This window comes from Carassius gibelio, chromosome A16, assembly GCF_023724105.1.
Source record: "Carassius gibelio isolate Cgi1373 ecotype wild population from Czech Republic chromosome A16, carGib1.2-hapl.c, whole genome shotgun sequence".
NCBI lineage: Eukaryota > Metazoa > Chordata > Actinopteri > Cypriniformes > Cyprinidae > Carassius > Carassius gibelio.
Window position 1 is genome coordinate 16,107,831 of NC_068386.1, and position 13,012 is coordinate 16,120,842.

At 43.2% G+C, this 13,012-nt stretch overlaps 1 protein-coding gene across 1 annotated transcript in view; it reads right to left on the reverse strand.

Moving 5' to 3' along the window:
• Positions 1-10,768: 10,768 nt before the first annotated feature.
• Positions 10,769-13,012, reverse strand: part of LOC128030777 (ephrin type-B receptor 5-like) — a 40,039-nt gene continuing 37,795 nt past the window's right edge. The window contains exon 19 of the mRNA XM_052618735.1: positions 10,769-12,703. Within this exon, the coding sequence (XP_052474695.1) occupies positions 12,598-12,703 (106 nt within the window). The 3' untranslated portion in view covers positions 10,769-12,597. The remainder of the gene's footprint in view (positions 12,704-13,012) is intronic.

Genomic DNA, 13,012 nt, shown 5'->3' on the forward strand with positions numbered 1-13,012 from the left:
GTACTACTTGTTTAGTGACCAAAAAAGTGGGAATGCATGTTGCTAAATATTTGTATGGATTATAATTGATTCTTTGATGAGTAAAAAGTTTAAAAGAACAGCAACGTATTGCCACTTTTGATTATTTTAATGCATCCTTACTGAAAAGTAATATATAGGGATCGACCGATATGGATTTTTAGTGCCGATGCCATTTTTTTTTTTCAATAGCCCTATAGCCGATGACTGATACAGGCTGCCGATTTTCTTGAGCTGATATTTGGAGCCAATACTGCTTTGCCTCACTCAGTTTACATTATAAAAAATGACACAATGATGATACCAAATGTTACAAGTCTCAATTTAAAATAGGAACATTTATTGAACTTAAAAGAAACTATATTTAACAAATAGTAAAAACAGGTGAGGTAGAACAAGTAGATAAACAATATTTAACAAATATTAAAAACATGTGAGGCAGGACAAGAAAGAACAAGTTAATAAACAACATTTAACATATATTAAAAAAATGTGAGGCAGAACAAGTAAAAGAGTTCAGTGCTGAAAATACTGAAAAATAAATATTTAAGCATAAATAAAATAATTACACTATTGCAGTGGCTGTGTAATATAAGGTAATTTAAGGCATAATACATAGTGGTCAAACACCAGAGACCTAAAAAAAAACAAGGCCTAATTGTATGTTTACATCACAAAGAAGAATTAAGTGTTTTGGTTAACCAAGTAATCCGTGTGGTGGGAACGTCAGCGAAACCTACTATATTTTTCTTATCAACTCTGAATATATAGACCTACATTTGCAAAAGTTTTACATTTAGCTAAATGTTATTAACTGATGCAAAGCACTGGTCTGAAGTGAGTTTGGACCGTTTAAAAGACAAATGATGATCTTTGATGATCAGGTACATGAGTCATAATAAACTGCACACTGTACTATACTTAATTTTAAAAGTAACCAACTATTTACAACCTAGTCATTTAATGCTTAGGTCTAAGTTTTAGTGCACTTAACTTAATCTTTTGTAGAGCAAATGGCTTTCCTAAGAAGATAAGGAAAATGTAAACAGCAATACCAAACAAAAAAACAACTTAAAAAGAATTGTGCATAACATGCGCATAGCCCCACTTCTTTACCCCACACACCCCTCACTGAAAATTCTTAATACTCCTAGTTTAGGAGCTGCAATTTATAATGGAGGAATTACACACACCCCTCACTGAAAGTTCTTAATGCTCCCAGTTTAGGAGCTGCAGTTTATAATGGAGGAAACAGAGATGCTCTGCATTTTATCCTGAGAAATTTTCTGGGGAGTGGCTCCAGAAGGCCAAGCGCGAATGCATTTTGTTTCCACCATGCAAATGGTTGGCCCGGCTGTCTGGCATGAAGGCTCCCGTAGGTATAGATCCTGCTGCTGAATAAAAAGCTGCTCCTCCTCATCATCAGTCTTCTCAGAGGTTGGTCCATTTGCCCCCAGAAGGTTGTCATACATCTGTTCAAGCATGTCAGATGGTCTTCCTCTTCTCCCTTAACTCTTCTCCGTTTTGGATCCAGGCCTTGATCTTCTGAGGAAGCCTTAATCCATTTCTTAGCCTCAGACAGAGTCACATGCTCATCCTTTATCCAGTCTTTTGCAGTGCTCAGTGTGCCTGGTGCCAAGGCATGACCCCTGTAACAAGGATCTAGCAGTGTTGCGAGGCCCAAGCATTTGGTCTTGTCTGCGTTTTTGAACCTTATTTTTAAACTGTCCAGCATAGTGTCACAGAGTGCTTTGATGCCGATAGCACTCTCAACTTCAAGTAGCATTTTTAGGACAGTGATGCTGGGAATTATGCACAATATTGATGAGTCTGATCTGCTCATTTCCAGTGTTACCTGTTCGAGCAAGCTCAGTGTGTCAATCAAATTGCCCACAAGAGTCCATTGATCTGTTGGTAAAATTGATATCTTTCCATGTTCCCCTGCATTAGTGCTCTCTCCACCCTCAATACCATGACTGAGGTGCCCCTGAGCAAGGCAACGAACCCCCAACTGCTCCCCGGGCGCCGCAGCATAAATGGCTGCCCACTGCTCCGGTGTTTGTTCACGGTGTGTGTGTTCACTGATGTGTGTGTGCACTTTGGATGGGTTAAAAGCAGAGCACGAATTCCTAGTATGGGTCACCATACTTGGCTGAATGTCACGTCACTTTCACTTTCGTCACTCTCATATCCAGTAAGTGCCCGCTTCTGCTCCAGCTCGCCGTCCAACATGTGAAGAGTGGAGTTCCAGTGTGTTGGCACCGACTGGATTATTCTGTGCTCGGGGAGGTCAAGTTCTTATTGAATGTCCTTCAAACGCTGTTTGGCCAGTATTTAATGGTTAAAATGGGTAGCAGAAGACTTTAATTTTGCAACGATGTCCATCACTGTTCGCTGGCTGTTGATTCCATCATTTACCACCAGCTGAAGTGTGTGAGCACTCCAGCTGAGATCGGGGATACTTCAGTGAGCCTCATCCCTTTAATCATGTTGGCGAAGCACCAGCACGACTCTCTCTGTGTCGATGTCCCAATGCCTCAGCAGACTGAGGAACACCTCACTGATATATATTTACCTGTGTGAGAGCTTTGACATTGAGGACAATTTGTTTCCTTTCCCAGACGCTGTCAATGAAATGATAGGTTAGTTTTCTACTTTTGTGTGAACATCTTCAAAGAGGTCAGTGCGATAGTACTTTTCTGTTTTGAGGGAGTATATGGGCTCCAGCAATGCCACCAACCTTTGAAAACCAACACCAGAGACAACTGTAAATGGATGATTGTCTGTGGCAATCATCTCAACTATGGCAAGATCAACTTTTTTGGACCTGGTGTCAGAATTACCCCATTTCCTTTGGCCATCGAACATCTGCACAATATTAGGCTGTGTTGAACTTGCTGCAGAAGTAGAAGCTGCTTCTTGATCATCCTTTTCTTTTTGTGCTTCATTAAAGGCCTCAAGGTGGTGACATTTCAAGTGGCTCCACATTTTTTAAGTATTTTTCATCTTGCCCTTTTCAGCTCCCATGCCTCTGTATTGCAGATGTTGCAGCGAGCCTTACCTGGAGTAGGCTGCGTAAAATGCTGCCACACTTGATTTGTTGCCATTTCTTTAAAAAGAATAAACAAAAACACAGATCAGTGTCACTTCTGCAATCATCTTACATTCATATCACCCAAATTATGTGTGGAATGTGAATCATATGGATGGGTACACTGCATATGGTTAACTGTGCAAGGGTAAAAGGCTTTCAACACAGCCTGATGATGCATTGCTTGCTGACATATTATAAGACAGATATAAACAGGTCATCACAAAATGTCCTGACTGTCAAAACATTTAAATAATTTAAGAAAACAATAAACCAGAAAAGTAGCCATTGAAATAAAGTGCTTGATTTGTAATTCAAGACTGTCATGGTTTAAATTTTACTACATAAAATAAAACGAGCATGTCTAAGTAGGGTTGGGTATCAATTCAATTGTAGCGATTCTGGCTCTTATCGATCCTTGTTTCCGATTCCAATAGTCAAATACTTGAAGAATTTTTTTTTATTCCTTTTATTCTGAGACTTGGGTCTCTGCAGAGCAAAAGTAGGCGTTTATCAACTTGTGGGTGTTTGCAAACTGCTGGGTGTTTCTAAATCATGCAGTCTAAATGATCCCTCTTACCCAACCCCACCCCTAAACCTAACATCACTATGACGTCAACCAATCAAGAATAATGGTTTAAAAACACCCTGATCTGGTAACTCCCAGTACTTTCCTGCAGAGACACTTGTTTATTCTTACCAATTTTTAGTTAGTAGGGGGTAGCTGCAACTTGGAGCAATGGGCGTGTCAAAAGGTTTCTCATTGGTGAAACAAAAGGTAGGGGGCGTGCCAAAAGGTAATGCCAACGCTGGCTGTTAAATAAATAAATTCAAAATAATCCTATAAAACCAAATTATATTCCAAGATAAAAACGGTGTTAATGATATTAAGAATATTATTTTAAATTACTTTTGAAAATACCTTCAAAACTTCTGCATGGTGCGGGTTACCGACATCATTGCTGCAAGTTTAGGTCTTGATTTATCAATAATCAAAAAGGATACAAACGTCGTGTATATGGTGTGTGATTATGTTGATAGAGATAAATCAATGGATTAAAAACAAAACTTACACAGTCATTTCCTTCTATATTTCTCTGGAAAGGGTTCTTCACAGTGTGTTGGCAACTTGATTATACTCTGCATTAGTTGGAAACCTATCAGAAAGGTGGAAACAAACTTTAAAATAGAATTTTTTAATTAATTAATTTTTGTCTAACCGTCTTCATAGATTGTGAATTGATCTTAGTACAGTTGTATTAGCAGAGGTGGTTATAATTATTATACTTACAGGATGTATTCTGTACTGTATTGCACAAGATGCATATGCGGTCATCGTTTTGTCTAACTGTACATATGTCTGTCAACAACAATAAACTATGGTATAATTATGATCGTATTGTAACAAGCTATCGTAATATACATATTTGTGGTATATAAAGCAAAGATAACGTCTGATGAATAATTACACCACGTCATATCGCCTCCACCTTCTCTTGTCTAAAGGAAATCACGTAAATGTATATTTACCCCTCATTGGCCAACACAATAAAACTCCTTTCACCAACGAGAAAACTTTTGGCACGCCCATTGCTCCAGGCTGCAGCTACCCCTGTCTCATTTTAAGCAATAACATCTCGGTTACGTATGTAACCTTGGTTCCCTGAATAGGGAACGAGATGCTGCGGTGACGTCACCACGTATGGGAACACCTCCGGTGTGACGAATGTCTGAAGCCCTATACCATCCCGCCAATCCTATTGGCCAAATGGCGCATAGCACCACCCTACGCATGCGCACGCATGATATACCTGGGTGCAGCGCGCCATTTCGCTCAGATTTCATGACTGAAGATGAAGAAATTATCAAGGTACGGAACGGCCAGAACCGCAGCATCTCGTTCCCTATTCAGGGAACCAAGGTTACATACGTAACCGAGATGTTCTCTATCATAGATAGGTCACTTCGATGCTGCGGTGACGTCACCACGTATGGGAACGATATACCAAAACGCCTGACGTACCTGATAACTGAGATCCGAGGAAGCATCTGCTCAAGCGGAGAGAACCCGGGAGCCAGGAGCCATCCTCACATCCAGACTGTAGGACTTGATAAAAATGCTCGGTGAGGACCATCCTGCCGCAGCACAGATATCATCCATAGAAGATCCACTGAGAAAAGCTTGAGAAGAAGCCACAGCTCAAGTGGAATGAGCCTCAATTCCTAAGGGCGAAGCGAGTCCGCGCGCCTCATAGGCCAAAGAAATTGCCTCCACCAGCCAATGGGACATGCGCTGCTTTGTAACCGCATGGCCCTTACTTTTATGTCCAAAACAGACAAACAGCTGGTCAGATTCATGCCAAGGGGCTGTACGATCCACATAAGTCTTTAAAGCTCTCACAGGGCAAAGACTTAGATCTCTTGATCCAGCCTCAGCAGGTGAAAAAGCTTCCAGGAACACTTGCTGAAAGCGAAAGAGGTTAGATGCGACCTAGGAACATAGTTAGGCCTGGGCCGCAGCAGCACCTTCACAGAGCCCGGTGCAAATTCCATGCATGAGGGTGAAACAGAAAGAGCCTGTAAATCCCCAACTCTCTTGAGGGAGGATAAAGCCATGAGAAGAAATGTCTTCAGTGTCAAGAATTTATCCGATACGGGCTCCAAGGGCTCAAACGGATGCCCTGATAAACCTAGCAACACAATGGATAAACCCCATGAAGGAACTCGCACAGGGCGGAAAGGCCTCAGCCGTCGCGCACGCTGTACGAAACGAGAAACTAGTGGATGACGCCTCATAGAGGCACCGCCTATGTATTCGTGGTAAGCTGAAATGGCTGCCACGTAAACCTTAAAAGTGGCTGGTGTTACGCCATCCGAAAAACAATCCTGGAGGAACTCCAGCACTGAAGCCACTGGGCAGTAAACTGGATCCACATTACGATTGCCACACCAGGCTGTAATCAGTCTCCACTTGAAAGCATATAAGCGTCTCGTAGAAGCTGCTCTAGAATTCAATATAGTCTCAGTGGTTTCAACAGAAAGACCGGGACATACTAATGCACTCCGCTCAGTGGCCACGCCCACAGTTTCCACAGATCCGGCCTCGGGTGCCAAATCAGCCCCTGTGCTTGTGATAATAAATCCTGTCTGAGGGGAATCTCCACGGAGAGCCCGCTAGCAGACTGATAGATCCGCAAACCACGGCTGCGTGTGCCATCGCGGAGCCACCAGCAGCAGCTGTTCCACTCTGTCCCGCCGTATTCTGCATAATACCGCTGGGATCAAACGAATCGGAGGAAAAGCATACAGACTGGTCCTGGGCCAGCTGTGAGCTAATGCATCCACGCCCAGGGGCGATGGGGGGCATAGGGAGAACCATAGCGGGCAATGCGTAGTCATGTTTGACGCGAATAAATCCACTTTCGCTTTGCCGAATATCCACCATAAAAGATTCACCGTCTGGAGGTGTAATCTCCATTCTCCCTGTTCCAGAGCCTGTCTGGATAGCATATCCGCTCCGAAGTTCAAACGTCCGGGGACATGAACAACTCGGATCGACAGAAATTTTCTCTGAGACCAGAGAAGAACATGTCTCGCCAGCCTGCACAGGGGGCGAGAGCGTAATCCTTCCTAATGATTCAGGTATGAGACAAACGCTGTGTTGTCTGATCTGAGCAGCACAAGACGGCCGATCAGCAGATTCGCGAATTACTGGAGAGCCAGAAAACTGCCAGTAATTCCAACCGGTTTATATACCAACTGCGTTGTGCAGCTGTCCACACTCCATGGGCTGGTAGCCCTTGACAAACAGCTCCCCAACCGGTCAAAGACGCATCCGTCGTGACGGTCTCTGGGAAAGCTCAAATCCCCAGCCGAACCCCGGTAGGAGAAACTCGGTTGGCATCCATAGTTTTAACGACATCACACAACTCCGTGTCACCGATATCGTCGGATGCGGAAGACAACGGGGTGAAATATTTCGTCTTTCCGCCCACTTTTCCACTGAAAAGGGCACATGTGAAGTAACCCCAGACAAATTACGGGGAATGCCGCTGCCAATCGTCCAAGTGGTTAACAGACGGACGCCCTGGAGCCGCAACGGGGCCAGAGCTACATCCATGCATTGAGAAGTACGGGGTCTACGACTTCTATAGCCCCTTTGCTCAGCAGAGTTGACATCTCCTGTCACAACACTGCTATTACCATCAGTCTACCACCGTGGAAAGAATTCAGCGGAAAGAGGCGGGCCTCTAAAAGCGAATTGGTGTATCCGTGACAATTGTGCGTAACACCCATTGAGAAATGCCGGGCAAGCGTTACACGCGACCCAAAACGATACTAGCAGTCTCAAATTTCCGCTTTCTGCAACGTTGTCATACACATAATGTCCGTGCACGGAAAAGCCTGCGGCATTCGTGCACAGGGGAAGTGTATGCATAAGAGCTATTGCGTCCCGTTGTGTATAATCCTGAACGTGTCCACGGCAGGAATTAGACCAACGAATTGAACATCAGGCTCTGCCGCTAACTAAAACGGCGGCTGTGCGAGCCGTCATAAACGGGTCGTCTGTGTAAGACCCTTGAATCACCCCTCAAAATCTGAAAGCTGGATTGCGCAGTGTCTGAGGGATTATTAGTTATTATTTACGCCTGGCGTCACAGCCCGATCCAATGCTGCTCGAAGCGCTGTTTGCTGCGAGACAGTCAATGTTAGAGCGTGGGGACTGCAGTGAGAGTGTTGGATGCGCATTAGCGGTCCAACAGCACTCTATAGTGGAGGGCACAGTCCCTGGCGAACATGAAGTAAAGCGCATGCGTAAACTCGCTGCGTTTCGTTGTGTATAATCCTGAAGCGTATCCACGGCAGGATTTAATTCACCAAGATAAAAATCGGGCCACGTCGCCATTGCGAGAACGTGGCGGCTGTATGAGCAGTCATAAACTGGCCATCTTTGCCAGCCTTTTGTGCCGCCCCTCAAACTCTGAAGGCTGGATTGTGCAGAATGTCTGAGGGGGCGCTCAAATGATAACTCAATCCAATGATGCTCGAGGTGCCTTTGCTGCGAGACAGTCAATGTTAGAGCGTGGGGACTGCAGTGAAAGGGTTGGATGTGCATTAGCAGTCCAACAGCACTCTCTAGTGGAGGGCACAGACCCTGGCAAACATGAAGTAAAGCGCATGCGTCAAACTCGCTGCGTTTCGTTGTGTATAATCCTGAAGCGTGTTCACGGCAGGATTTAATACAACAAGAAAACATTAGGCCACGCCGCTAGCGAGAACGCGGCAGCTGTGTGAGCCGTCATAAACTGGCCATATTCGCCAGTCTCTCGTGGCGTCCCTCAGACTCTGAAGGCTGAATAGTGCAGAGTGTCTGAGGGGGCGCTCCAATAACAGCTCAGTTCAGTGACGCTCGAAGTGCTTGTGCTGCGAGACAGTCAATGTTAGAGCGTGGGGACTGCAGTGAGAGGGTTGGATGTGCATTAGCAGTCCAACAGCACTCTTCAGTGGAGGGCACAGACCCCGGCAAACATAGAAGGAAATGCATGCGTCAAACTCGCTGTGTTTCGTTGTGTATAATCCTGAAGCGTGTCCACGGCAGGATTTAATCCAACAAGATAAACATAGGGCCACGCCGCTAGCGAGAACGCGGCAGCTGTGTGAGCCGTCATAAACTGGCCAAATTCGCCAGTCTCTTGTGCCGTCCCTCAAACTCTGAAGACTGAATTGTGCAGTGTCTGAGGGGCGCTCAAATAACAGCTCAGTGACGCTCGAAGTGCTTGTGCTGCGAGACAGTCAATGTTAGAGCGTGGGGGAAGAACGAGAGGCTTCTCGTAAAGAACCGTAATAAGAGAATGAAATTTTTCCGAAATAGACACGACTCGATACGTCTAGACGAGACTAGGTCGCGGCGGAGTTTGGCGCGATCCGTTCGGCTAGAGAGGTAGTCAAACGGCATCGCTATATAATAGCATGTCACTTAATCGTGGCAAAAACCCGCGCCGTTCGTGATATGCGCTGATAAGGCTGCTTCCAGGACCTCGAACCTCTTGGTGGAGGTCCGTGAGAAGGGTAGTTTATCCACCGCGTGGATAGCCACATATTAGCACACTGAGAAAGGGGAAGCGCGTTTCTCCTGTCCGCTCGGAGGGAGAGAACCGCTTATGCCGGTCAGAGCCTACTCTGAGTAGAAGCTGCGGTTAGACAACATAGTATAAAGCAAAACTGCTCTGATTAACGCGCTCGAGTAGGGGAGAGCGAGCAAGTGGAAACTCCAGTGCATCACTGTACTCATAGTCAAGCCGCACATATCGCCCCTAACCAACACCTCGTGCGGGGCCTCGGCGACCGCAGAAGCGAACGGTGGGGGTTAGACGCGAGGCGACTGAAGAAATAGACTCCAGAGCGCGGATACTTTTCTATTTTACCATAGCCGTAGGCTATCACAGAGAGAACATGAGAGAGGCTGCAAACGAATCTCTCATGAGTGCCTCCCTGTGATAAACCCATATACGGCTCTTACCTTTCGTTGACTCATCGCGTCCGCGAAAGAGGAGTTAACACTGCTCGAAGAAAATCGCTGGAGAACGCGAGATGATAGGGCACAGATGATTCGCTATTCCTGAAGGAATGAAATCTGAGCGAAATGGCGCGCTGCACCCAGGTATATCATGCGTGCGCATGCGTAGGGTGGTGCTATGCGCCATTTGGCCAATAGGATTGGCGGGATGGTATAGGGCTTCAGACATTCGTCACACCGGAGGTGTTCCCATACGTGGTGACGTCACCGCAGCATCGAAGTGACCTATGATAGGGAACCAATAAAATGGCTAAAGTGAAAGGAGTCTCTTCAAATAAAGATTGTGTTGATTGCATTACTCCAGTAGGTGGCATCATAATTTATTCAAGAAGACTCAAGATATATATATATATATATCTATATATATATAAATAAATAAAACGGTGATTCATTAATTAATTAAACCGGTATTTATGAATGAGACTGAATTAATTAATTTTAAACGCATATTTATGAGTTTTTTTTTTAATAGACTGAAACATGTTATTCTGTGCAGCTGTCTGACATGTAGTTAATCGTGATACAGGCGCGCTGCTATTGAAGGCCAAAAGGGTCAAGCACACATGAATTTTAACGCGTCAACAACACCTTAAATACGTGTATTTCACGCGTAAACAACGCTGTTTACGTAAAGACACAGAAAGCGCGAGGCAACCGCCACGCTACTGACACGCAGCAGAAACGCCACGCTCACGGCATGCAGCCAGTGTGTCACCGGCCTCAGCCAGGTGGTCGCTGAATAAAACTCCTATACAAATACCACGGAATCACGGAACAACGTCTACGTTATTTAATCCTATGACCAGTGTTCGTACAGCTGCCGTATGCATACGGATAGCCTACAACTTAGGCTCACTAAATACAATGACAAGCGAGGCATTTGCGTTTTCCATTTGGACTCACAAACTTTCTTAACTATAGTTGCACGCACATATAGACCAACGTGTTTTCACTTTCAAAGTGTATGGCACCATTTAGCTGACTCTGTGTTGTTCATGGGAAATAAGAAAGGACATTTCAGCAATGTGACGAGTACTGACATTTTTTTGTGGTTCAAGATGTAAATAAACACAGTAGGCATCTTTAATCAAAATCATATATATTTTACAAATTTGGACAGTAGTGGAACAGTGGTGAACAACTGTACAATCAAACAGATTCAAATATACATCCACTTGATCATACACTCCCTTTTTACATGTTTTTTTTTTTTTACACAGAAATCCATTCACACATCCAAACATACACTTTTTCTTCAGCAGCACCAAACAGTTACACCTGTACTGTAAATCTGTCTCACACACACACACACACACACACACACACACACACACACACACACACACACACACACACACACACACACACACACACACAAATATATATATACATTTCTCTCTCTCTCTCCCTTCACCCAGCAATTGTAATCACATTTGTTGCAACACCTACTTCACAACGCTCATATATTACAGTGTGATTTTATGCTACATTGTTTCAGGGGTGAACTAGTATTTACAGGAACACAACTGCTAGTGGACAGGACTAGGATCGGTGGAGGGAAACTGGCTCATAGTAGCATAGATGTGTTTTGTATGTGAAGTGATGGTCACAGGTGAGATGATGGAACATCACAGGTCTCAGTCACAGGTAAGCAGTGAACTATCGTGGCTGCAATGTACGATTGAAACTCACAAAATGCAAAAAACTTCACCATGTGAGTCTCCGCCGTAAGCATTGTATTATACAATACTTCATAAATCTGTACATAAAGAATAGTGCAAAAATATTGTTATGTTAATTATTTGATTCTTGTTTTCCAGTAGAAAATAACATCAATATAACAACAAAAAAGTACCCAAAAAGCAAAATTGCATTTTATGATGTATTTATTATTTTTAAAGTTAGGGCCAGTAATATTTTTTTTTTTAATAAATAAATACTTTTTTAATACTCAAAAGCAAAGAATTTTAAATTGTTACAATTTTTTTTATCATATATATATATTAAATTAATGTTCTTCTTTTGAACTTTTTATTCATCCAAATATATTGGGAAAAAAACAAAGTTTTAACAAAAATACTAGGCATCATAACTGTTTTCAACATTGATAATAATAATAAATGTTTCTTGATTACCAAATCAACCAACTAAAATGATTTCTGAAGGATCATGTGACACTCAAGACTTGAGTAATGATGCAGAAAATCCAGCTTTTATTTTAAATTGTAATTATATTTCACAATATTACTATTTTTAATCAAATCGATGCAGCCTTGAGACTTCTTTCAAAAACCTTTGAATCTCTCTGAGCCCAAACCTTTGAATGGTAGCGTGTATTTTCTGAAAACAATATTTATACATTCTTAAACAAACCTGATAAGCTCTGAGCATAATTTAGATATTTTTTACTGGAAAACAAGACAAAATACTGATTAGAAACAGGACTTTTGGCAGTGTATTTGTGGTGGTTTTTGTTCAGTTTATTGTTCAATATGTTGTTTGGTTGTGTAGTTAAAACTAAAACATCTAGTGCCCTTGACCACACGTGCCAACAAAGACATAACAGTCAGTTACTGTTCGTTTAAAGTCTCTGATTGTCCTTGCAACTGATTGTGAAGGAGTGTTCTTAAGGCTCAAGTTCATCCTGAATGCCAGTAATTAATAAACTGATAAAAAAGTGAGAGGTAGTGCAACACTGAAGGAGGGAGTAAGTGAAAGAAGAATATAGAAGACAACAGTTCAGCAAGAAAGGGTGGGACAGATGAGCAAATAATTCATAATAAAACTCTTCCTCTTCACTCAAGGCTCTTTTTGTCATCCTCATCTCTATTCCATTGTTCTCGTGGGCTGCGACAGGCTGTGGACTAGCTCTCCCAGCATGGACTGCTGTGTCAACACAAGGTGGGAAGCATCAGACCTCCACATGTCCCTGAGTGAGGTGTGTCCTAAGCTGTTTAGCTGCATTTACGATCTTCCGCTGATGGCCGAGCAGATTCACTCCTAGAGCCTGAACATCCCTGAGAGAAAAGCGATGCATTATAATCACTGCACTCACACAGAAATATGTTTGTAAATGCACATTTCTTCAACTGAAATAGATAAATCTTATTGGTTAGCAGGGCCGCTGCTGGCCAAATGGGTGCCCTACACTCTACGTGTAGGGAGATACAACTCCTTACATTTTAAAACAAATCTAAACAAAGAACGAAATAAAAGCAAACCAATAATTCTACATTTATTTTATATCTCTACATAAATCTATACGCTACTGCTTAAAGGTTGGGCACATTCTTGAAGATCTACTTGAAATAAATGCTGTTCCCATT